The following is a 27,810-nucleotide window of genomic DNA, read 5'->3' on the forward strand; positions in this document are numbered from 1 at the left end:
CAGGGCATTTCTAGAGCTACATAATACGGCCGTAGCCATTCATTGACAAACGATAAATGAAGTAGGGTGTAAGATCATGTGTTTGAACGTCATGTACATAACCGAAAAAAAATGTTTTTTTTTAACGGTACACGGCTTAACCACTGGGAAATGCTCATAGAAATGGTGTATTTCAAAAAAAAATACTACCTTATTCTTAGGTCAATAATTATTATAAAACAATCATTATTCGTAGGATGTTTATCACATTTAAATGGTCAAAGACATAGCTTATAATCAGTATCTTTAGAATTATCTTCAAATGTGTTAATCGTGCCCATTTTTTGAATAAGTAATAAAATGCCTAATTCTTGTCAAATTTGGGATCACAGAGATTATAAAATAGGTATATTTTTTTATCGTAAATATCATCATCATCAGCCTGAATCCATCCACTGCTGGATGAAGGCCTCTTCAAGTTGCTTCCACTTCTCTCGGTCCTGTGCATTGCGTTGCCACGTACTTCCGCAGAACTTTATCATTTCATCGATCCAGCGGCCTCTAGGTCTACCTTGTGGACGTTTTGTACTTCTTGGATACCACTGGATGACTAGATTTGTCCAACGATTGTCTCTTCTTCGAGCTATGTGTCCAGCCCATCTCCATTTAAGGCTTTTAATAAACTTTATTACATCGCAAACCCTTGTCTGCTTCCTTATCCACTCATTCCTCTTTTTGTCCTTTCGCGTTATGCCCAGCATGCACCTCTCCATACCACGTTGTGCTACTCTAAGTTTCTGGATCTCTCTTTTACTTAGGGCCCATGTTTCACACGCATATGTCATCACGGGAAGCACACACTGGTTGAACACTTTGCGCTTTAGGCACAGTGGAAGGTCACTTTTGAAGACATTATTCAGGCGGCCAAAAGCACTCCAGCCTAGCTTTACTCTGCGAACAATTTCATCAAATATACATCCATCTATAGATACTTGTTGTCCCAGATAGATGTAGCTTTTCACCTGTTCGAGCTGAGTGCCATTGATGAGGATCTCTTTTTGGCCTGCAAAGCAGTTGAACATGACTTTCGTCATATGTCACGATATAATGTTGACATTAATTCGGGGGTCTAGGATCATAGGGGCGAAACTACAAAAACACTGTACTGAGATAAATGGTAAAATAGTTTTTATTGTTAAAAAAAACAATTTCACACTGTAAAAATACAAAAATAATAAATTAAAGCTGTTGTAACATATTCATAAGATTAAAGGGAAAAAATAAAATATAATTAATGGGAGACATTCGCCCTTTTGTCTCTCAAAATATTTTCAATAAAGGTTACTGGTAAATATTTATTCTTAATACAATATAGATAATACAAAACATAGGTGAAATGAGGCGTCTAATTACAAAAAGGGACAAGTCCACACAGTGACGTCCCTAGACAAAATGCCGCCCCTAGGCAGCGCCAAAATACCGCCCCATATTTTTTTTATCATACTTTCATGACTCCAATATCTAAGAAATGTGTTGTATCGATACATTACTAAGAAAATATATATCTACTACTAAAACATACAAAATTAAATTTAGATATAAAAAGCGAATAAATGTAATATCGGTAATTAAGTTAGACTCCCAAATCACCAGAGTCTAATGCCTTATTTGGTTGATATTTCTGACACATTTTGTTTGTACCATTTATCAATACATAGAGTAATTATTTTCATACCATTTTTACTATGATATTATTGTACAATGTCAACAAAATAATTTTAGCTATTTCTATATAAGTATCATATTTCTATACTTATATTCCAAATGATTCTCCTCGATTTGCCGCCCTTCGGGTAACTGCCGCCCCCAAGCAACGCTCAATCTGCCTACCCCCACGAGACGTCACTGAGTCCACAATTCGATATTTGCGGGAAACAACGTTTTTATGTTTCAAGCTTCAATTAATTGTTCTAACGTGAGATTATTTATTCCGTTTTATTCTATGTCGAAATTAGAACCAAATGCCAATTTGTTGAGGCCGAGAAACTGTTAAATGTAATAAATATAGGCAAAATAAAATATCACGTAGCGCTACTTGTACCTCACTTTTTAATTTATTCCGCATCAGGTACATATTTCCGTGGCACTGTCATGAGTTTACCAGATGCTACAGCATGGGAGACGCCCTTTTCAATATTGAACGTTCCCTTATTGGCTGACTTAAACACCCGCGAAATCCACCAAGCTTTAACGCTTTCGCTGCTGAATAGATAATGAGATTTTAATTGCCCCATTTAAAATGCACGTTAATTACATCGATCGGCCGCCTGGTCATTACGCACCGTGTGCGTCTTCCGCGTCCAAAGTATTAAATAATATGAAACACGGACTTGGCGCTTTTTGTAATAAATCGAGCCCAAAATATTTTTTTTCGTAAGGTTTTTTCGCGTTTTGGAAATTATAGAGCGATACATATTGTGTAAAATTATACAAAGAATACGTGCGTATTTTTTTCTCGATAAATGTGGACTTATCGCTTTTTGGAATTAGACGCCTCAAATATCTTTCATCAAATTCTATAAAGAATTGTAAAAATAATGATATCGTTCCTGAATAATGTCCATTGATATCTTTTTCGCAGTGAGGGAAAGTGCTGCGTTATATTTAGGCTGGAGTCGAAAAGATGAATGGTTAATTATTCTGGCTTCTATTCGTATGACTTGGAGCATTTTGAATGGCTCGTCAAATCCATATTTCTCCATCCGTATCAAACCGTATGAATTGTATAACACTTTCTCCATCCGCATCAATCTTCTTATTCTTTAATATGCATTTTTGTAATTCAGAAAAATCAAGAAAATCTTGTTGAGCCATCTCAGTTACATTGTATTTTTTTGTGTGCCATCTGAACAGCAGAGTACCATGCGGATGGATCAGCGCTCGAAATGGAAAAGTTCACGAACCGGAGCGCTCGACAATTGTCTGAAGATATTCACATAGTTATCAAATTTTATGTGTACTTCATAAAAATAAATGTGACATATTTTCTATTATATGGTCTATCTAGCTCAGACGGTCAAAATATTTTTTCCATGAGACGGAACGATAATTTTATCGATGTCACGATCCGGAACGGCGCTCCGGTCCATTTAGAGCCCTGGGATGGATAGTATTTATATCCAAATGCTATGGTTTTCGATTCTCGCATGAACGGAATCTCATTTCATTTGCGAGTGCCCGGATTCAAAGAACATTTGATTAACTATCGGATTTTTTGGGAATGACTATGTTCATTTACAATGAACATCTTGTGGCACCATCCGGTCTTTGTTTTTCTATATCGCCTAAAGACCAATATAAATTCAACATTGTCTGCCATACTGTTTCGGTAAAATTCTCCTTGCATTTTCTGGGACATTTAGAACAGTCTTTGAGCTTTAAATAACTCTCTTTAATTTGCTTACCTGTAACTGAAACATATTATGACTTTCCGTTTTGTCTATTAGTTATATGTTTACTTATTTCTTTTCCATTCCTAGGGCTTAGCAATACGTTTTCGTTTACTATCCAACTCATCAAAAACACAATCTTATTTCTGAATTGAACATTATCGGACATCGCCGACATTATTTCTAATTGTATTTTCTTTTGGGCATCCATTAAATTCTTCAAAAAAACCGGTTGAGCTATTCAAACACGAAGTAATTCCTGAGATGCTGTACATGAGTTTGTTCTACAGGAAGTCGATGAATTAACTCACTTTTATCTGTTTTCTTAATATAACATTATAAAATATATACCATGGTTAAATTCAGCATATAATGGTGGTTCATGCGTAGGTTCTAATATCTTTTCCACTGGCAATAATAATTGTTCCGAATGTCCTGGTAATGGCTCAGGTACAAAGAGATTGGAGTCTTTCAATCTTTTTGCTCAGGTACAATCTCTTCAAAAAATCCTGTTTCACTGTTCAACCACGAAGTAAATTCTGGAATGTTGTGCACGTCTAAGAAAAGAAATAGTATTTTAAATACAAAAGGCAGATATTTTGAGTCTGGTTTTCTAAAAAAAATATAAAATGTAAATTACATAGTACCTAATAGAGTTCAATTCTGTCTTTTATGATGAGTGAATATTCTGGATTATTTTCCATTAGTCATTTTGCTGGCCATCCTGGTAACGTATCAGGGAGAAACTCTCGAAAATATTATCTTGAGCTCTGCAACCACGAAATAACTCCTGAGATGATAATATGTATGTCTGAGAAAAAAATCGTATTTTTAATACAATACGCTAGTGGATAAAGCCATATCTGAACAAATGAACAATTCATTATGATATTTCATTAAGGTTAACTGTTTATCAAAGGTATTCTCATTGAAATTATAATCATTAGTCGGTGTATTATCTGGTGCATGATTTGAGTTCAAAACATTCAGTTCTTCGTCTTCCAGTTCTGTATTTCGATCTGCGAAATATGATTTATGATGATGCTGTAAGTAAGTAGGTATATAAATATTTAATCAGATTACATTCAAAAACAATTTGACCGGTTAGGAGTCGAAATAACATAACTGAAACATACATAAATAATTAAGTACTTACTTCGCATTCTTGCGTTGGTTCTGTTTAAACATCTCCACAATCATTACCTCTCCAAAACATTGCTGATATGCAAATATGAACCGATAACAAGACAGTGTTAACTTAAGTCAAATTGACAACTTACGCCAAACTAAAAATTTCGAAATGTCCATAAACTAAACTTTATGTCAGTGATATAAAGGCGAAACGCCCCATATGACATTAAAATTCCATGTGGATTTGTAAATACGCCGAGAATTATCTGGCAAACCGCTATACGTACGAGTTTCATCTTTGTACATATGATAGAATTGCGTTCTAGCAAGACAATGCAATATTTAACTCAAAACAGCCATTTTTGTAGTTTCGCCCTTATGATCCTAGAACTCCAAATTTTACTAATGGTTTTGTAAATGTGTTTAAAAATTAATAAATCTACAAATCTTAACATCACCGCACATGGATGTACTCAAATATGACTATAGTCTAAAACATTAGATCGAACTTTTATGTAATAAAATTACTTTATGCAGTCATCAAATATTTAAAATAAATATAAAGGATAATAAGGCTTCAAAATTATATAAATAGACTATCTATAACGTTTAGGAATGTTCAGGATAATGCTTTGAAAATACTCCACTTTGACCTACGTTGGGCATGTGGACCGTTAAGACCCATACCAAGAACTAGGTAATAATTATTCAGTCTTGGGTATATTATAATAATAAAATAAACTTATAACGTTATAGGTAATAATTATAACTAAACATTTTAGTTGAAACAATAATATTATTGATTATTATTTTAAAATCTATTCAAGTATGCCTTCCATGCTCAATTTAAATACATATTTTTTTAAATAGGAACCCAAAGCTGGCAGCACCACGCGCCGCGGACGACGCCATTTTCATTCGTCAATTTTCGTCGAGCGCAGGCGAGGCGGTGTCTGACGTTCGTGCTTCAAGATTTACAATTATTAGTTTCGAACTTTATGTTATTGTTTGAGGGAACATTCATAGGATAATTAACGTCTTCAGATTTCGTCAAGATAAACAATTAATGTGATAGGTGAGTTATTCCATAAAAAACCTAGATAGTTTTAAGCTGACGGGACGCGGAACACCGAAGATGGCGTTGCCCTTCCTTGCTGTCGACGTAGAGTAAAATATTCCTCAAGCCACGCGATCTCCTGTTGCCGGGTTTTTAAGTAGGTGTTATTTATAATTTAAAATTATTTATCTCTGATATTTATTCGAATGGCATTTAATCTGATCGGCCGTGTGAAGTCACGCTTTTCGCGAAACATTTTCTTTCGAAAGTTATGAAAATGGCGGAAGCCTCGATAGCATTTTTCCGTTTGGAAGTGACAATTGGATTTTTTCATACTGCGTAATTGTCGGTAAAATGGTGTTGTATTAACTCTGCAGTGTTTATTTGGCATTTTAATCAAAATGATGGATATTTGTATCTTAAACACGGCTTATTTAATGGATATACGCGATTTAAAATTACGAAATTCAATGACAGCCTTTGACGTCATAGCTCTCTCTTGTTTTACAAAAATTACACTTGTTTTGAGTAAAGATTACTAGGTATATTTAAAAATTTGAATAACTGGCTATATTCAAAGGTTTTTTGGGGATATGGAGTAATGTATCTTTTCCATTGTATGAATATTTGGATGCTTTATTAATATTGTTTGACAGTAGTAGATGATACATTTATTCACCCATTACTTATCTGATTCGGATTTTCCGTTTGAATTGACAATAAATTGAGGTGCAGAGGATTGAATTGGTATAAGTGGCCTACATGCAAACGATGAATTAGGCACCCTTATTATGCGTCAATTACATTGAGCTTCTTTACGAGCTGTTTATTGGCGAATTTACAATCTGCCTGTAAAGTCGCCCAGTGTAATCATCGAATAAGCTAATAAGCAGGTTGTAAACACTCTACCGAGAAAAGTTGAAAGCCGGTCAACTTTACATGCTACACGCCGGTGTGTGGGCCTACTGCGTCTGCGCAGTTGAGCGCAGTACCAACCTCCCGGTAAAAAAACGAACTACGTTCTATCAAGATAGTCGCTGGCTTGTGGCTTAATCAGCGAATGGAAAGTTTTGTGTGTAATCATCAAATCGCAGTAGCTGAATCGCCCGCTTTTAAATTCGCCAATAAACAGCTTGTAAAGAAGCTCAATGTAATTGAGGCTTTACAGGATTTAAATATTTTACTACTTCGTATGAAAAGTATTTTATGCCTAATGCGTCAAATTACATTGAGCTACTTTACGAGCTGTTTGTTGGCGAATTTAAAAGCGGTCGATTCAGCTACTGCGATTGTGATGATGACACACAAAACTTTCCATTCGCTAAGAAGTCAACAAGCTAGCGACTATTTTGACAGAACGTAGTTCGTTTTTTACTGGGAGGTCGCTACTACGCTCTACTGCGCAGACGCAGTAGGCGCACACGCCGGCGTGTAGCGTGTAAAGTTGACCAGCTTTCAACTTTTCTCGGTAGATTGTTTATAATCTGCTTGTTCGATGATGATGACACTGGGCGACTTTACAGGCAGATTGTAAATTCGCCAACAAGCAGCTCGTAAAGTAGCTCAATGTCATTGACGCATAACATTGAATTACACTCAATCAAAAATTTTGAAGGAAACCTTCTATCGAGACGGAGCCCAAATGTGTGGAAGTGAAGCTGATAAAAGGACCTCTATGTTTTACAAATTTTAATGCAAATTGATGTAAAAGTTCGGCACTCATGACAAACTGAAACACGCTTCAGTAATTTAGTTTGGGAAACCACAGAAAGCACTGTCTGGCAGAAGAGGGGTTTCTTCAACATCTTTGTACTTGATGGACTTCTGTCTATAAAATGTTCTTGTTTATTTAGTGGAAGCCAGCGGCAAATAAATCTTGAAAATAGCCAATATACTGGAGTATTTGTTAGGTTAGGTTAGGTTATCATTCTTGAATTCATGAATTTTGCTGAAATCAGCTATAAAAATTGCCGCTGTTCCCGCCTGGCTTCCAGTAAACAGACTTGTATGTAACATGAATGTTTAGTTCCGAAATGTCTTTCAATCATAGAATTAATAAAATATTATTTTATCTTAGAATATAATAAAAAAAATGTTGAAAACTCATGTGTAGTGATTCTCAACGTCAAGTCAAAATCTTTTAGGGGGTCACAGCAAACTTCACGGGGCCGGAACCAATGAATATGGTTAAGACATTGACTGCTCACTAGATAATAACTTTTTAATTACATTTAAATAACAGGCTAATTATATTGAATGGCCACCTTAATCGTTACGCGCTGGGCGCGTCTTTAGCGTCCAATGTATTAAGGAATTCAATAACATGTTTACATAAATATATTAAATAAAGTGTAATAGTAAGTTTGATAAGAAAATGTTTGCTGAATTTTTAAAGATTTAAATAATATCTTATTCGTCAACCCATTGTCATATTTGTTGCAAAAGAGATGACATTTGCATGACACTTTGTATAATAATAAAAAATTATAAATTTCATCAAAACAAGATCAACGATCACCGTTTCTGATAACTGAAGAAAAGAGGTAGACTTTAAAGCCTCAATTACATTGAGCTTCTTTACGAGCTGTTTATTGGCGAATTTAAAAGCGGGCGATTCAGCTACTGCGATTTGATGATTACACACAAAACTTTCCATTCGCTGAGAAGCCACAAGCCAGCGACTAGCGAGGTTGGTACTGCGCAGACGCAGTAGGCCCACACGCTGGCGTGCAGCGTGTAAAGTTGACCGGCTTTCAGCTTTTCTCGGTAGAGTGTTTACAACCTGCTTATTAGCTTATTCGATGATTACACTGGGCGACTTTACAGGCAGATTGTAAATTCGCCAATAAACAGCTCGTAAAGAAGCTCAATGTAATTGAGGCTTAAGCGCCTAATAGGTACCTATATTACTACACACAGGTTCATTGGTTATCGAATTGTGTCTCATTGCATTGTTATACTTTAGGTTAGTATTGTATCATTTGGCTGTATCAAGGAATTTGCAGAAGACATCGCTGATGCTAAATGTGATTTTATACGTCGGAAAGTCTAAAAACACCAATGTTGTCCGAGAGCTGAATATAAAATATATCTAACATACTTTCTGATTAAGTGAAATAGTGAGTACATTCTCACTCCGGCATTTATAATAATCGGATAATTTATATTTTATTGCATTTTCTACATTTTGAATCTGAATTTAGTCAGGTTCGGATCCTCAAGAACTTGTAGTCGCCTTGATGTCGTGAATAGATGTGATCTTATATAGCCGACTAATTGATAAGAAATATGTTGAAAGATTATTTTTCGCATTGACACAAAAACTTAGCATCCTCCCCGGTCACTGGGTAAAAAAATTAGACACTTGTAGAGTATACAATCCGCTTATTTACTCAACTTGCGCACTTGTATTCCATCAATCTGCACCTCCTCAATTATATACCAATGGTAAATCCAAAATAAACAAGTTATGATTGTCAAGTGATGTACATCCTTCAATTAGAAATGTAGAGCTATGAACATAAATATGGAATTATTCTTGTTAGTTTGAGAGTGTTTTTAATTTAGCACTGTTGCATTATTGAATACTTTGAGATTACTAGAGTACTTTATTAATTATCAACGTGTGTTCTTTATTCTTCTTCCTTTTCCGCTCTTATTAGAGAGGCCATTCTCGTTGGATTACTTGCAGTACCTACTGCAAACTCTACAATCGAGACTACAGGCCTTGTTTAAAAATTTCATGGCAAAATGCAATATTTGGCCTCAATTTAGACATTAACTAGTTAGTAACTTTTTTGAGAAAAGTTTGTCAGCATTTTGGGACAAGCAAAATTCATATTCATACACATTGACAATGGCCTCCGGAACGAGCCTGAAACGTCGGAAGGAGGGAAGAACACAGACTGGATTAACAAAAAGCATCAAACAAGCATTGGTCAGTTCGCTACAGTTACCGACGATTACCTGATGCGTGTTATGTAGCCCATGTTTTTTTTTTGCAAAACTTAATATACATAAACCGTTAGTTAAAATAAATACTTCAGGGGTGTCCTTATTCTATGTCTATGTAATGAAATAACAATTTTGACTGTCTTTGTTTACTACTACAGGACATTCTCAACTGACTAATCGTTATTAAATTATGTGGAATAAGTATTATAAATATATTGCGCTCTATTTTAATTCCATGAATTCACAGATACCGCCATTAAAGTAATATACTAATTAGCTTTCATTTATTCCGTGTTTTATAAAAAAATTTGCACTTTGAATGAACATCGCGGATGAATCATCAGTGACCCACGTGTAAATATCACTGAAACAATATGTCATTAAAAGTAATCATCTGGGATGAACAGTGAATCGATGTGTAGAACCTGTTTTACTTCTTGTTCACTCTAGCTAGATGATTTCTAAATTTTTAATCGTACGATTATTTCAGTTTTGTGATTTTAACATTGAATTTCCAAATAGGACTATGGCATTCTCTCATAGTTGTATATTTTATTTGGTAATCAACAGGTGTTTTTTTAACGGGCTCTTCAATTTGATGTTTTGATCTCTGACACATTCGTTTAGCTGCTGCTAACTACCCACGGTTTTTTGTTTCTTATTCCTCTTTTGAAATGAAATGAGTATTTCACTTTTGATACCACTTTTGATGCCTATTCTACCCTTCCAAGGAAGAAGGCAGTAACTCGCAAAATTTGTGAAATTGAGTTATGAATGCCATCCGTTAGGTAATTTTGAAAGCTATATTCTGTTCACTTTAAAATCAGTATTATCACTAAAATACCGTTAAAATCCTTAGTGAAATATAGACATCTTCTAAAATAATACATTTTTTAGCAAAAATGCAGTAATTGCACCCATTCATTGCAGTTACTGCTTTTTTATTATTACTTTGTATTTTAACATCCTACTAATAAAAATTACCACCGATTTTTATCAATTCACAGTTCTAAAGTTTGAGAAAAAACACATTATGTCATTTATCTCAAAAGTGTGTCAGAGTCAGTTACTGCCTTCTTAGAAGGGCAGAATTGTACTAGATATAATTTTTTGCGAAATTGAGTTATCAGTGGATTTGCAAATACATTGATCCTACACCTAATTTTATGATAATAAATAACCTTTTCAAAGATTATGTCGGATAGGAAGTCAAATGATTATTTATGTCATTGGTAAGTCTTAATTTTATAATAGGGTTCGGCTTCTTTACAGACTTTAACTTTTAGTTTTTAATTTAAAAATAAATACAGTAATATTTAAATCACTTTAAAGTCACTATTATTTTAAATAGTGTGCAAGTGATTGAGTTAGTCGGGAAGAAAATAGAAAATATGCTCATCCGTGAATGTAATGTAGTTCTAAATTTTTTACCTGTACTTAGTTGGTTTGGTAAATCATTGCTGTCCGCAATATAAGGTTTCAAAAACATTAGTATATAGCTCCATTTTTATGAAAATCAATGTCTTATTGAAAATTCAGTTTGTAAACCTTCAATATCAATGGTAGTGCCCTTTTGTGTTTGCCATCCAAGTGTAGCTACAGATTTGCAACGTATAAAATCAATTCAATTTTAATATATAGGTATAATATGAGGCACTAAGGCCAAACAGCCTTTTATCCTCGTCATCTGTGGTACTCGCGTCTGTATACCTATTAAGGAAGAGCACGTGGGTCTGGAGGGAAAAATAGAACTGGGAAAAATAGGGGTCATACAGTGGTTCTCTTTCGAATTGATGGAGTCAGCACTGCGAAATATTTTATTTTTTTATATCTATGCAGGTGGAGAGGGAACCGAATGGCCTCTTTTTTTGTCTCCTATTGTAGGGAAAAAATATAGACTAGGAAGATTTTAATAGCAGTATTGCTTGTGGTCTCGAAAATTCGGTGGTTATTGCTGGATCGAAATTGTACATATTAAATGATGTTAATTTCTGTTTATATAACTCGACATACATTAGTCTGGTCAACCAGTTATGGGCCTCACACGGGCTGTCAATTGCCAACCAATGATCTCAACATGTAGAATAGAATGCCTGACAATCTTCGTCAAATCTTTAAAAATATAAATTTAGAGTAGAGGAATATTTTTCATTACGGTTAATTGAATAATACTATTGTCACTATGCACCCATAGCATAATGTTATTTTTGATTGATTTGGAGATGGGAAACATTAAAAGTGCAAAAACTTGATTGTAAATATCCAAGTTTGGCAAAGGATAGCTTGATCTCCAATTTTATTCCTTGTGTATATAATAATATATTGTATTGCAAATATTTATAGGTAAAAAAGTGTGAAGGTGGACTGTATATTAGAGTAGCGATGCAACCAATGTTATGGATCGATCCCAACAATCGTTAAGACAATCAAATTGGTACCTGAAACATTACATGTGAAGTATAATGATTTAGATCACGACAATCAGCGTGTTGTAGAGTCTACTCGTTTAATTAGAACGTAGGGGAAGCATAAAGTTGCGCCATGACTTTCCTTCCTCTTATATGTCAACCGTCAGCACGTAGATCGCTCTTGTAACATCACAGCAGGGTGAGAGAAGGTAGACAATGATGATACACTCGTGAGGTTGTACTAGAAATGAGTCGCTGTCTTGGGACAGCACCCGTAATATTATTTTCTTGATAGTTAGGTTAAGAAATGAGTCATCTGAATTCTTACAATATCTGAAATATGATTTATGAATTTACATGGGAAACGCCTTAATCTCTTCGTAGGTATTTAATCAGATGTTTGTTGTAGATACATTTTTAAAGGTATAGTGGTCAAATAGATTAAAATGTTTCACATTTTGAACACTAACATAGAACCGTAGATTTTTACCAAGATCATGATTATTGTTTTTGTCAAACATACTGGTGCTTCAAGGATTGGCAGCACAGCCTGCTTGTTCGAGGGAGGTAAACATTGGGTGAACAAAATGAACAGTGCACACCTGAACGGTTATACTTACAAGGTAAGTATATTAAAGCTATGTTCCATTGAAACAAATCAAACTGGACCGTTGGATGTCGGACTGTCTGGCAGAAATTTCACAGGAACACAATATCTGATGACTAATTAGTGTTGCCAATACTTAAAATTAATTCAATAACTTATTTGTCTCTAAAACAGCAACACATTTATTGAAATGTCAACTTGTTATGAAGTTCTAAACTCGTATAGCTCGTCTACAATAACATAAATTTCACTGTCATATTCATTTATTTTCAATGTACAAAATATAAATAATGCTTTTAAAAATTGCTTTACATAATCGCCCACTTGTTTGAGATTGTTTTTATGTCGACATGATATTGTGACTTGGAAGACAATCGAACATAAATTGGTAAAATCGATAGGTAGTAGTACTTAAAATTCATTAGATAATATGAAACCTGATCATTCCGGATTGATTTAACACAGTTTGTAGGTTAGAATCTTCGTTACGAAATATCGATAAAATGAAAATAAATTGTTGGTCTGACATGATAATATAGGTAATGATATTAAATCAAACTGCATAGAAAATATGGCTGGAATTTTGGGATAATAAGACCAAAAGTGGTTTCTTGTTCACGTATGGTTATTTATGAATAATAGGTATTGATTATTGAGCTATAATATACCTAATTCAAGTGAACTCCTATGGTGTAAATCTCTAAAATATCAATATGAACATCTCACGATATATAAATGACGAAGAATGCTTCTCTAAATTTTTCTTAATCCTCAAAGTATTATAATATTAATAGGTAACGAAATATGTCGAAAAAATGACAGATACGTAATAATAAAAAATGACTAATTTTTAGGCTAGGTCCTGCCTGGGCCGTCATCACTTTGACAGATCGTCAGAAGTGGTTTGATGTTTCATACCAAACCATTTCTGACGGCCAGAGAATGGTTTGAATTTCACTGAAACAGTGAACCAAACGTCAAATCTCAAAATGTTTCCAGTTTACTTTCTACGCATACAATTTGTACGTATATTGTCTATGGTCACACCTTAAAAATAATGTTGTTTCCTCATGACTATGGATTGCGACCAATACAGCCACTTTTTGAGCGATCAAGACTTGTTGAATTTAATAATATAATATTGCTTGAATGAAATACACGTTACTCAACACAACATAGCTACAAAATTGATTAAATTGGGAGTATACATAAAAATTGTAAATTGACATGCATCTAAATACTATACTAACCTTCCAAGGAAGATGGCAGTAACTTGAAAAATTTGTGAAATTGAGTTATGAATGCCATTCGTTGGGTAATTTTAAAAGCTATATGTTCTATTCACTTGGAATCATTATTATCAATAAAATACCGTTAAAAGCCTTAGTGAAAAAATGGACATCTGCTAAAATAATCCACATTTCTTATTACTTTTAACGGATATTTTCCGAAACATCCAAAAGAGAATTAACTGAAAATGAATTCAATTCTGCTTAAAGATGGCCAAAAGTATTAAAAGAATGCATTTTCGTCGTGTTCTGATATATTCTAAAAGTTTCAAATGTCTAGCTAGTCGGGAAGTTAGTTAAAAATCTTGGACAAACAAGAAAAATTAACGGACAAACAAGAATACTTTCTTTTTTTCTTTTGACCATGTCCGATCCTAATAGGATCATATGGGCCTCCACAGAGTAGAGGTTTGTACTGACAGATTTTGGTTTTTACGAGAAATGGATGTCAGCCACTTGCTCAACCTATTAGGTCCATACCCTGACACACACAAATTGAAAAACAATATGTGTACTTGCCAGACCCAGGGTTCGAACCTGGGACCCACGGCGTTATAGTCCAACGCTTAAGCCGAGCGGCCACCGTGAGCGTCAAAATAAACAAGAATACAAGCTAATAAAAAGGTGGTAAAATATCTCCATTTTTTTAATAACAGTATTAAAATTGAAAAAAAACATGTCATTTATCTCGAAAGTGTGTGAGAGTCAGTTCCTGCCTTCTTCCTTGGAAGGGCAGTATATACTAGTGGCTCCTGAAAATTTGAAAGCAATTAACCTTTAATCTCATACAAACTACGTTTTTCCGTTGCTAGGGGTTGCCTAAAAATACTTACTTAAGTTATCGCTTTGGCTCATGGCCAATTGCACAACTGTCCTGGGATCTATATCTTGAGGTCTCCCTCTCCAGTCTGTCCCACTCCTGCATAGGTCCTATGCGTCACTTGACGTCCACACATCTCTGAATATCTACTTTTCAAACCTTATGGAAAGCTTCGGATCCATTGCATCTACGTGACCGGTCCATCTGAGTCTTCACATCCTCCATGACTATATTGCGCTTGAATTGCTCAGCGGTAATACAGATGCGCCACTGCCACCTTCGGTTTTCTAAAACCGGTCCAAGTATTCTTAAGAGATCCTTACTTTTGAGTATGTTAATAGTCTTCTTTTGCCATGTAGTATATTTTAGTATGTAGCCAGTGGACCAAATTGGATGTTGCCTACGGCCTGATTTTTTCAGTTGAGTCGTGCTGCTTGAACAGAATGTCTGTGTCTAGACTTTATACATTTATCGAAAATATTTACCGAATGGGATTGCGTTGGGGACGGCGTTTGCTGTTAATGTAAGAAAAAGTAGTATGTTGTCCAAAAAATGGCTAGTGGAATGAAAAACATGTATTAGTTATCCAGATGTACTTACTCGCACTGACATTTAAATAAGCCTGGCAGGAAGCACATAACGCTACAGATGACCTGATATGGTTCGATTACATGCTTACATAACCTGATGTACGTCTAACCAAATCTGAACATCTCGAGGGCCAATTAGGTACAGTGATGGGAGTATCTTTTTATTTTTACAAAGTATGTATCAATAATTTGGCTGTTACTTTTTATAATGTTGTTTCATAAATGTATGTTCTGTGATTCACTTATTCATACTGATTTTTAAATCACCTTGTTCTTGTGAAAGATAAATCATGATTATCAGGTAATATGTATATGTTATTGATATATTCTTGCGATAATCATTATTCACACCAGTTAATAATAAAAAGAACCTAGCAATTGATTGTTTAAAAATCTAATATCCATTTTAAATTCCTAAGTAAGAATACTCGAATCCTGTAGAATTTTTCAGTAGGATATATTAATTACTTTTCTCGTGAAGAATATATTATATACCCAGGTAACTTGTTGATTGTGGGGGATACGTTTTGGACATGGGCCACGATAGGTGAAGTGCCTGGCACATGTCAAAATAAGTGCGGGACATAAAAAATATTAAAACTCGATCGCGACATAATTAATTCACACTCGTCAGGGTCGCGTTGAATGAGCGTTACCTGTAATATGTATGTATTATTGATATCAATAATTATTCATTTCCCAGTCGATAGTAAAAACAATATCCTAGCATTTGAAAGTTTTTATCTAATATGCATTATAAACATGAGTCCTGTAGAAATATTCTTTTCAGTCATATATTATCTTTATTTTCTTATCAGTAGAATATATTATATTCTGTATTTATAACAAATTTTCCTTACAATGCTTTGGTTAGGGTATTCTAAGAAGTTATTCTTTTAACATTTAACACATTGGGTCCATGCTCAGGTCCAAAATACACACAAACATTTGAATTTGATCAACCGTGGGATTCGAACGCACTACCTGTGGATTAGAGACGAGCATTGCGTCTACTTCACTGTGAGAGTGCTAAGAGAGATTTTAATATAGACGACATTGTTGGTATCAGTGCATTTCTGGCATAATAGAAATACATGCTCACATTGTCGTGAAAAATGCACACACATAGAGAAAGACAAGCAGATGGGTGGAACCTTTAATACAATGAAATTAAGCTTAGTTTTTAAAATATGCACAGAATTACAAGATATTTGAAGACTTTAAGTGCGCACACATTGTTTACTAACAATAATAATTTCTTTATCCTTTTGGATGCTAAACAACGATATATATCATTTATAATACTATCGAGAAATGCTCATTCATTGTTGACATCACAAATCTTAGAATAGTAAATTATTTTGGGAGCTTCCTGCGGCTGACTTTGATTTTTATTACTTTAACGGTTAATACGGTCTTTTTTCATTTTATGGGATATTGAAGTTATTAATTTATGAAAGAGAAAAACCATGTATGTTCCTATGTTAAAACTTCTAATTGATGTTTCACAGATACAACATTAAAACATTGGGTAACAACTTGGTACGGTACGGGAGGGTTCAGGATTTTATATTTTAGTGTGAATCGTTAGGAGGTGTGCTTTATGTTGTTAATTCATAATTAAAACTTTGGAAAATTTGATAGCATAATAAAATTAGGACACTTATGAAGTATCTTATCTATCATGTAGGGATTGCAATACCGATTGAAAACACGTATTAATACTGGTATTCCTAAAATACAATTTTTGTATGTCAATAGAAACTATAGTCGAGAGCTTTTCCGCCCAAAATAATATGAATGTTTTTAGTTTTTTCTCTGCTTTCTTAATACCGAAAATACCGGTATTTTGGATTTTTAAAATCGGTATCTCGGTATCGATGAATATCAGGACCCCCCGGGTATTTGGAATACCGGTATTGCAAATGAAAACAATTTAAAACATAACATTTCATTAATAAACTAAACAAAATAAACATACATAAAATAAAACCAATATAACTTTACTTAAACTTGTTAAAAATAACATTAATCTTGTTAGTGGTCCAAAAAAGCTGCTTGGCCTGTCTACTTATTATGTAAAATTTGTAATGTAGAACTGTTAGATAATCTGACTGTGCGCGTGACTTCTCTCAATATGACGATTCTTTATACGTGGCAGATCTCAAAATAAGTAACAAATATAACAAATAACAAATCTGCACTAGCCAGGGTTGTGATGAACTAGGGTTACCTGTAATGGTATTGCTTTGAAATTTTATCTGACCTGTGATTCTACATGTTTCATTTTTAAAAATGTCTCCACACAGGTAGAAGATGGTAAATACAAATATAAATCCATGTGAATATGATTTTAATCGATCACAGTTGTCGCTTGGAAGACATTTATATAATTCACTTCTTAAAAATAGTATCTCATCACACTGTAGATAGTTACTACCACTTGAAGGTTAGGTTTAAGCTCATCAATTGTAGTCAAATGGAGAACAGTGATTATAACAGGGTGCCGTCACAGCAGAAGCCGCCAACGCAGCATGCGAATGCGAAGCTCTAGGAGCCCCACATACAGCCTTTCTTGCAACTTCTCAACTCGGCAATCGGCTGTTCGTTAATTTATGAGCCTTGGAATTTTAAAGAATTCAAAAATGTGAAACCCAGTCTTTCAGTCAAAGTCTCTCAGTCAAAGAGATTTGGCCCATGAGCTGTAGTTTGGCGATCCATGTCCTAGGTTGATCAGGTATACACACTCGGCATAGGTTATTTGTGAGAAAAAGTGGATTTCAGGGTACATCAAAACATATGTTACTGTTCCGTCTACCGCCAAGAGTGTTGATAAGATATGGTAGTATCAGAATAATAATACTAATAGACATCTATTGCACATACAAATTTCATTATTTTGTGAACAGATGAATGAGGTTGAAAAATTAACCATACCTATATTGCATTAAAAGAGTGAATAGATATTGCAAATCTACATTCATGTCTGCATTGTTGTCCTATTCTGTTTAAAGCTTAAATAGTTCTGAATTTATTGCATGTAGTTATAAAATGAATTCTATTTAGATTACAATAGGAAAATTCAACGTTCGTGTCTGACTTATTCTGCTGACGTGTTCACATTAATATTTAGATTTTGTTTGAAGAACGTAGTGTAAATTAGTCAATGAATGGGAGAAAAATGAAGAATGAATTTATTTTTGTAATGGAAATTGAATTTAAAATGAATAAAATGCAATTTCTAGTAATACCTTTTTCTATTTTTTCCCCCAAATAGAAACAGTATGGATTTGCATGGAAATGAATGGTTCGTTATGACATTTTGCTTTATGGCCAATTATTGAAAAACCTCTAATGCGACGTATTGGTGTGATGAAACAATTAAAAATTAGTTATTAACCATCCCTTTTCGATGCTAATTAATTTCGTCCGTTCCGGTTATGTCACCCTCGCCCACCGCACGAGGTTGGCAATGTTACAATAGGTAAAAAAGAAATGCTTATTTTTGCAACAGAGATACGTCTAACAAGTTTCATCATCATTATATACTATTTGTTTTATCCATAAAATGATCGAAAAGGTATCATACTGACATTTCTATTCGAGTCATCCCACAAAATAAGGAAAGAAATATTTTTATATTATCTTATAGAACATAATTAATGAATGACCTGTAAGAATACAAAAACTTCTATCAATGATTCCCAATCTTTTCACGTCGTCACGGCACAGATATTTATAAATCCATCACGGTTTTTAGACATAAGTTTTCATATTTTGCATATTTCACTTGAAAAAATAACCAAATCAAAGAATTTTGACTATAATATATATTTTAACACTACAACAGGACATTAGCCCCAAGCACAGCAGTGGAGTAACAGAAGTAAATGAATTATATAAACACTCGGGCTTTCGGAAAAACACACTTAACTGTACTATAACCCACCGAGTTCGAACCCGGAACCCCCAGATGAAAGGCCAGTGCCTTACTTATTGGTCACTATGAGGGTCGCCTATAATTTTATTGTCATGTATAAAGTAGAGGAATGAAATTTTTGTATACTATTTGCATAGTCGTATATTTGTGAATCTGTTACCTACAATTCTGCTGGTGCCTACATTCTTCTGCATATTCTGCATGAGTTTGAGTAAATCACACTTCTCATTGTGGAATATATGGCCAAAGTATGCAGTGTTTCTGCGCTCGATAGAGTAGCAGTAAGTTCTCTCGACAAACAGCTAATAATAGCTCATCTTAAAATATCCTCACTGGTAATGTGATCATATCTCGAAAGGCTCCAGTCTATGGTCTGTTCCCTTAACGTCCAGTCTTCGACTACTTGTGTGATGTTACACCAGATACTTACATTCTATAGATCCACCAGTGTAAGTTATCCGCTGAATAAGGGCGCCACATCCTAACATTTGACACATATATTGTATTACCAGTTTAGTATGTTTTGAGAAAATCGAAGTTTAAAATTTGAAATGCATGAGAAATGGACATAGTGTGTATTTGAATGATACAGTATCTTCTAAAATACCGTATTTGGACGTACAATATTTTTACAGCATAAAGATATGATGCAGACAAACATTTTGTATATGTTAACTTAATTTCGACAACAACTGGACATACAATATCTGTGCATTAAACCATCGCATTCAATATTTTTTATACTATGATGAGCTTAGTTCTAAATTCGTACACTAGACGATTTATGTGTTGTATATCTATAGTGAACAAATTTGTGAGTAAAAATATTAATTATAACCAAAATTCACATGGTTTATAAAGAGAACTCGTGGCACAACGATATGGAATCACTGCTCTATAATATATTCTAGGTTAATTTATAATTAATATCGCCTTATTCCTAACATTAAAAAAAAAGGTAAATGACTATTTTTGCTTCAAAGCACAACATTTCGACTTCCTCAGAGTAGAGGTTATTGTAATGGACTTTTAATATTATAAACCCTAATGACTACAGAAGAACTTCGTTTATCCGCACTGATTGGGAATGAAGAAGTCCAGATAACGATAATTCTGGATAATCAGAAAGCTCATACTTTAACATTTTTTTTTAAATTTTCATTTTTCATTACATATTTTTCTGAATCATACATTTCTTATAATCCTACGAATCTAATGATCACTTATAAATCTGGAAAATCATAATTTCGTAAGTATTTAAAAATATAACATGATTGTTGACGAAATTATATTTATCAATTCAACATTCTGTAAATATAGTGTCACTATTATAATAATATACATATTGCCGTTATAAAATATAGTATTTATTTCATAATCACAGTTTCACTAGTAATGGGGATTTTAAGGTGATTGAGGCACATGAAGGTCTCATTCGCTGGCTGACTGATTTCAAGGCTTGAGACGATAGACTTTTATTGCATTTACTTAGATTGCGTGTTATTATCTGTTCGTATTCAATGACAGTTTTTGAGGCTTTGTGAAATGTTTTCCACAAAATATGTTGAATTCTGAAAAATACACATGTGTAAAAGATTTAATAAAATTCTGACAGCACATGGTTCCTACGCTACGCTTGAAAACTGCCATTCGGTACCGTGGACTTCATTGTACAAAAAATACACATTGACAGTTGACACAACGAAAGAAAAATAAATATTAACTTTTACATACAGAGTTTAATTCATTCGCTTACACATGGTACGATTAAAGAAGTTATTGTGATAAGAAATTCACAAGAAATTATGAGGAATCTTGATTCTTGTTTCGCATTACTTTTCAATGGTTTTGTTCTGGTTCTGAAAGGAAGGTTTTCATTTAGGTTTCATTTCTTAATCCCTTTCTACTTAAGACCTAAAAAGTGCACTGACTTGATTCTGTAAGGAATAATATCAATTGGTAACTCGGAAAACCTAAAAGAAGATAAATTGTCATGTAAAATCCAGTAATATAAATAAAAAAATCATCGAAGAAAATCACCTCCTCCGAGACCCACTATAATTGACTAATCCCAAGAATCGAAGATAGTCAGGATAACACTAAATCCAAGTAGAATAATAATATATGTACTTAAAACAAACCATGATTTTTAAAAGAAAAAAATCGATTAACTGTAAGGACCGCATTGGCACTCCGATGTCAAATAAATTACCATCGCAATATCGAAGACCTTTTCATTTATTATAGGAAATAAGCCAATCAACCTTCGCATGAGTCATTAGCAGAGAGAGAGAGAAGAAGCAGCGAAGATGAGTGTTATAATCCGCCTGCAGAATCTGCCATGGGCGGCAAACGCCATGGACATCCGCAATTACTTCAGGGGGCTGTCTATTCCTGAGGGAGGTGTGCACATCGTCGGCGGAGAGCAGGGGGATGCCTTCATTGCTTTCAGGTACAAACGAGACAACACTTTTCAATCCGTATCTGTATAATTGTTTTTTTTTTTATTATTTGTTTATACTATGTATGTTTAGGTGAGGTGATTTGCATTAGGTTTGTACTTACTAAGTCACTACAATTTAAAGTAAGAGCCTGACCAGATGGCGCGATTTGACTCACACGCGTCCGAGGTTACCCTATTGAGCCGTCCACATGCACTCGCAGCGTGTTACCTCTTGCGCGCATGAGTCAAAGTACTGTGGAGGCAATAATTGCCGATAGTTGTAACTGCGCGTTGAAACACGTATGGTACTTGCAGGTAGACATGTGCCATCTGGACAAGCTCTAACATATAGGTGTAAAAATCAACTTAACTGTAGAACAGGTTGAGAAAATAATCATATTGAGTGGGTATATAGTATTGTTACAACCAGGGAACTCAGAAATAATGGGAACTGAAATACTTTACGAGTAAGGCGATAGCAGGTAACCGACTCGAGTAAGGAAGAATCCGGGTTAAACTTACACACATGTCAAGAATACGTTTTACGTCGAATACTGAAAACTGCTCTCAGTTTATGCATTTACGCTCATTTAATGTTGGTGTATCACACACACCATTGCACGTGCATAATACGTGCTTCATTTTCGTAGGACACTCAAACATTCAAAAGTCTGCATCAACATGCGGCGTATTGAATATAGCATATCGGTAGTCTATTTATTATCTGTTCTGTGGTTACAACACATGAAATTAAAACTTTGACGCTACATCATTAATAGTTTTTTGGTATTAGTTTTTTTTTATTTTACCATTGTCTGTTTTAATAATTCAACAGTAGTGAGCTGAGGGCATAAACGATGCGTGAAGTTCTGCTATACTTGGGAATTACCTGCTCAGCATAGTTTTTACATGGACGAACGTTTCAAATTATTAATTGTTCAGGACATGACATAGGAAAATAATTATAAGAAATACATTATATAAAAACACAGTGATTATCAATATAATTAACCAAAGGTATTCCAAAACAATTTTTTTATAAAGATGGGAGCCCGAATTATGAAATTTTAGCATAAAGGGACCTCTGGTTTACTGATTGATTTGACTTCACATTTATACTATGATATTCCGCTATATTTTCAGATTCACACAATTAGTTGAATACAAGCGTCATGATTCTAAGTGCAGTTATTGCTAAAATAAGCCTTATATGATCGGATAATATAAAGTGACATTTGAATATAAGAATTATCTAAATACCTGCGGAAAGATTTTATGTTTTTTAAATGATTAATCATGTAAAATAGCGAGAAACGTGTACTTCGGTTTTGTATACAAAGTAACAGACTTCAAACTAGAACGCGAGCCTCCATTTGGTTTTCGGGGCTGCCAATAGAATGTGAAAATAATGAACTTGTTATCAATATACAATCGTTCGGATTCGAAAATCGAACATCAATATAGTATTTTTTTTAGTTTGTGTAATTTTTTGTGATATTCCCATATGTATGGATTTCAGTGATTTTTTAATTTAATAATAGGGACTTATTGTATAAGTTGACTGCTTGGTCATGGTGGTCATGCGATGTTTAGTGAAACTGAGATAATTATTGGCTTTAAATATTTATATAATTGGCGTTTCATTGAACACTTAAGATGACATAATATTTATTAATAATTATTGATGTTTTTATTAAATTGCTATTCATTTTTGGAAATGTTGCTTGATAAACAGATAAATCCGCTGTTCAGTTATTGCGGAGCTATTCTAAACACATGGCGGTTATTGATGGTAGTTTATCATATTTATGTATGGAGGCAGTTAATTGTTACAATAAGTTAACCGTCTAAACTGTCAAAAAGTGCTATGTTTTAACAGCCTCTCTTGGGTGCTTTAGAGCGAGATAGACAATTTTGACGGTTTAGATGGCTGGTTAACTTACTGTAACAATTATAATATCTCAATACATAAATATGATAAACTACCATCAATAACCGCCATGTGTTTAGAATAGCTCCGCAATAACTGCCTTGTGTATAGAATAGACCCATTGGTTGTGTTTGTAATGGTGAAGGAATCAAAAGAATGCATATATATATGTGAAGTATATCTGGTATGTTGACATGTAATTTTTATTGTCTTTTGCATCCAATAAAGAACTAATACCGAAATGAATTATAGTTTTTATGTATAGTGGACTCAGGTGTTTTGCCTCGAAATATTATTTTAAACAATATGTCACTCCGACAACTTAACTTGAATCTTGGTATTTAGAGAAAGATAGTGACATAACAGGTAACGACGTCTATTAATATTTAGGGGCCGATGAAGACGCTATGTGAAGAATTGTCTGGCAGTGTGACTAATTCTTCAGGCTTCCTGAAAAAACAATCTGTAATCTATCAACCTAAATTGATAAATTACAATGATAGATTCCATTGTTACATCAGTTGCTGACTTACAATGGTTTCTCTCGTAGTATAAGAATTGTTTTTGAACAGCGTCTATCTCAGCTTAGCAACGTGTTTTAAGACGATAATATGGAGAAGTTCACACTGACTCAAGATCTGCAATGACATCCTGTGGGAGTTTTGAGGAGGCGGAAAATTAAGGAAGGATTCCGAATAATGTAACTTGATAATAATCTTGGATGAGTTGACAAATTTTTTGCCTGCGGTGTTGTATAATATATTTTGTTGAATTTTTTAGTCAGGATTTAAAATAGTATATTTTTTCCTTACATCCCTTTTTAAAATGTAGAATTAGGTAATGACTAATAATTTTAGGCTAAATGTACCTAATCAATGACTGGTGTTTTGAGTTACCCGAAGGGTGCCACTGCCAGTTTGTGTAGGTATGTATGTCACGGGGTAGCTAGCTGTGTCTAGTTTTATTCCAAGATATGCAAGAGAAATGTCGTGGTGAACAACAGGCTTTTATTCCCATAATTGCTACTTGGAAACGTATTTTCAAATTATCCTTTTCAGACACCAGATTTTTTAAGTACTTATACAATAATACAATATAAAAAACATGTTAACAACTACATTATTATTTATAGTATACTAGTGGGACTCTGTCCCCATTGGGAACCTCTGGTGACCAGCCCTCCCACCATTGGGGTAGAAAAAAACTTACGAGAATACATAAGTTAAACACAAAGTATTGCAAAGTTTCGTCATACTGGTTTTCACAAAATAATGTATAGTAACATGTATATACCATTAGTCCACATTTGAATCGCACTCTGCCCGTTGGTGGGTTGGTTACAACATAAATATTTGAAAGTAATTTAAGTGGTATTTTATATATTATATATTAATAGTTTATCCAATCTTCAGAGGAAGAAATTAAAGTCGTAGTCGTCTGCTTCTTATACCTTCTATATCGTAATCATATTTAAACTACTGATAAAGCTCTTTTGTTCTTGGATTTATTTCGAAATTATCGGTAATTGATGGTGGGACTTTGAATCGTGTGAGCTCTTTTTTGGCGTTTCCGGCTACAACACTCGGCGGAGCATGGACATCGGGCGTCAATCTGTAGCAAATTTTTTCACGCGTTGAATTCCATTGTTTAATTGCAATAATAAAATTACAAAAATATGACTCAAAAAACTGTATGCTGGCACTCATAAAAGAAAGCACTCTAATGAATATTATAAAATGACCTTAAATTAATTTATCTATACGTACTATGATAGGTAGTTAGTCAACTATAGCCTCATATAATATTACAGATCACAGTAAATATTTATACAGATATTAAACAATGGCGTCCCAATGGATTCAAACGGCTAATTTGACTGAAGTGCTTGGATGGATATGCTAGAAATTGACCAAATTTTATTAAGCCAAAGATCAGAAGTGCTACTGACTCTTGAAATAGGCGAAATAATGACCTTACATTTAACAAAACTGCGTAAGTACTGAATAAAAATTAGCCAAAGACAATAAACAATAGACATCATGACCCGAATTGTAAGGCTCGCAATCCTATAATGAAGTACCGAAAATTTTTAAACTAGATTATCTCAGAAATGGCATTTTGCACATTGGTGACTTTGGCATGATTGGAACAATGGAATCTCTGTAACCCCAATATTTCTATGGATTTCCGGTTTGGTGTTATCAAGAGTTTTATAAGTGAGCGGTTTCAGGCTAAGTGTGGCTTTCAGTGCTGATTTAAATCGAGAGGGCAGGTAACATATTTTTAATGGCAGATGCTATGCCATCTATGTTTAAGAGGCGTCTTTACTAAAAAATCTTCGAGACTGGTTTGAAGAATGTCAAGCATTATTTTCATGTTTATTTGAGGAAGGCGTTGGATCCAAATTTCTCTCAAAAGCCCTCCATTTCTCCTTGTAGAATGTGTAAATGTGCCATCTGAGACAGCCTGGCTCCAGGATAGTGTTAATATCATTCGATTTTTCTGATTGCTCTCAAGAATGGGTATAATAATTATCACTATCCACACTCTGGATGCAGCTCAGAACAGGTAAATTTTGACTCATCTATAATCTGATAGAAGGCATGGCGGCTATACTATAATGTAAACTGAATGACTAGATTTTAATTAAAAGGTATTTTGTGTACCTAACTTTTGAGTTGCGACCCGAATTGAAGGGGTTATCGCAAGACAATTGCCACATAATTATGAATTTGTTGATTTTGAATAAAACAAATTCCCAGGGCATACACTCATGTTTTACTTAGGACACTTTTAAAAAAAAATACACATGTCTCAATAATTATGATCAATGTGTAGTTCTTACAAATTCAAATTTTGCTATAAAAATGGTTATAACAATAATATGATATGCCATGCCAGTCAAAATTGATATCAGCAGTCATCCACGTCTTCTGCTCCAAACAGAATAATTAGATGTGAGATATATCGGACATTTTAATGAGGATAGTAATTTTTCCTGTTTCAATCGTGCACGAACAAGAACATTAAAATGCTCATATCTCCAAACTATGTTTCAGTGGCATATTGTCTTGCAATAACCCCTTCAATTAGGGTTATAGCTTTGGTTACGTAACCCAAGAAAACATTAATAAAATAACAGATAAGTACATTAATTAAATAAGACACATACGAGGCTGTTCATTTCAAAATTGTTGACCTTCATATTCTGCCATTTTGAGATTATCTCAAAAAACCGACATGCGCATTTAGGACTGCAAGTAGAATATTTAATTTTTGTAAACAATTATAAAAAGTGGAAGAAAAAGTCGTTAAAATTAATAATAAAATCATGTTTAGAAAATGGCAGTTGATGAATATAAACGACTTGCAATCAACTTATTAATTATATTTTATAAATATATATAGGGATGGGCATATGTGAGGTCAACAAGAGCCACTTCTGGATTTTCATATATATAAAGAGCCACACCATAGTCACGTTCTCACGTAGTATTAAATACACAAATTCAAATTTAATTACATTTCTATACAAATCTTACTCTGCTATATAAAGTATAAACAATACCTACATACTTTATTAGAAAATGAGAATGAAAATAAAATAATTAGTTCAAAATTTATTTAATAAAAATAAATATATAATAAATACCTACCTATATTTTTATCAAGAGATAGATATTGGGAGCCGCACTTAACCCAACGAAGAGCCGCATTTGCCCACGTCTGATATATACGTTGGAAAAGTACTATGCAGTCTTCAAGTATATATACAGAATCAGGATCATGAAAAATATTTAAAAAACTGAAGGTTATCGACAAGTAATAGGCCTCATATAATTGTCAGAACTGTGGATGAAAATCATGTCTGGTAGACAAGTTCTATTGCTGGTTTGTGGAGCCAAGAATAGCAAAATGTTTTGAGAGGTGGTGTGCTTATGATGGGTCATGTTGCTATGGTGGAGGAAACGGCCTTTCGAACATTCTTATGATAACAATCTCGGAGGAAAGTAGAAAAAATGGGATGTTCCAAGCTGCAATGGCTTGACTGCGTTAATAGAGATACCATCACACTGGCTCTTTAATACTGAACTATACTCAGGAAATGGCTCAGGATAGGCAGACGTGGAGAGACCTCCAGGAGGTGGCCAAGATTCACACACGATTGTAGAGCCAATGATAAATAGACTAATAAAAAATTCAGTACAGTACT

The 27,810-nt window shown here is 34.0% G+C and overlaps 1 protein-coding gene across 1 annotated transcript in view; it reads left to right on the forward strand.

The window, feature by feature from the left end:
• Positions 1–5,466: 5,466 nt before the first annotated feature.
• The window catches only part of LOC147069842 (uncharacterized), a 36,090-nt gene continuing 13,746 nt past the window's right edge, over positions 5,467–27,810 (forward strand). Inside the window, exons 1-2 of the mRNA XM_085950608.1 lie at positions 5,467–5,634; positions 21,472–21,676. Of these exons, the coding sequence (XP_085806734.1) occupies positions 21,534–21,676 (143 nt within the window). The 5' untranslated portion in view covers positions 5,467–5,634; positions 21,472–21,533. The remainder of the gene's footprint in view (positions 5,635–21,471; positions 21,677–27,810) is intronic.

The sequence above is a fragment of the Rhyacophila brunnea genome, unplaced genomic scaffold (assembly GCF_057557595.1).
Source record: "Rhyacophila brunnea isolate RB1 unplaced genomic scaffold, BYU_Rbru_1.0 scaffold_23, whole genome shotgun sequence".
NCBI classification, from domain to species: domain Eukaryota; kingdom Metazoa; phylum Arthropoda; class Insecta; order Trichoptera; family Rhyacophilidae; genus Rhyacophila; species Rhyacophila brunnea.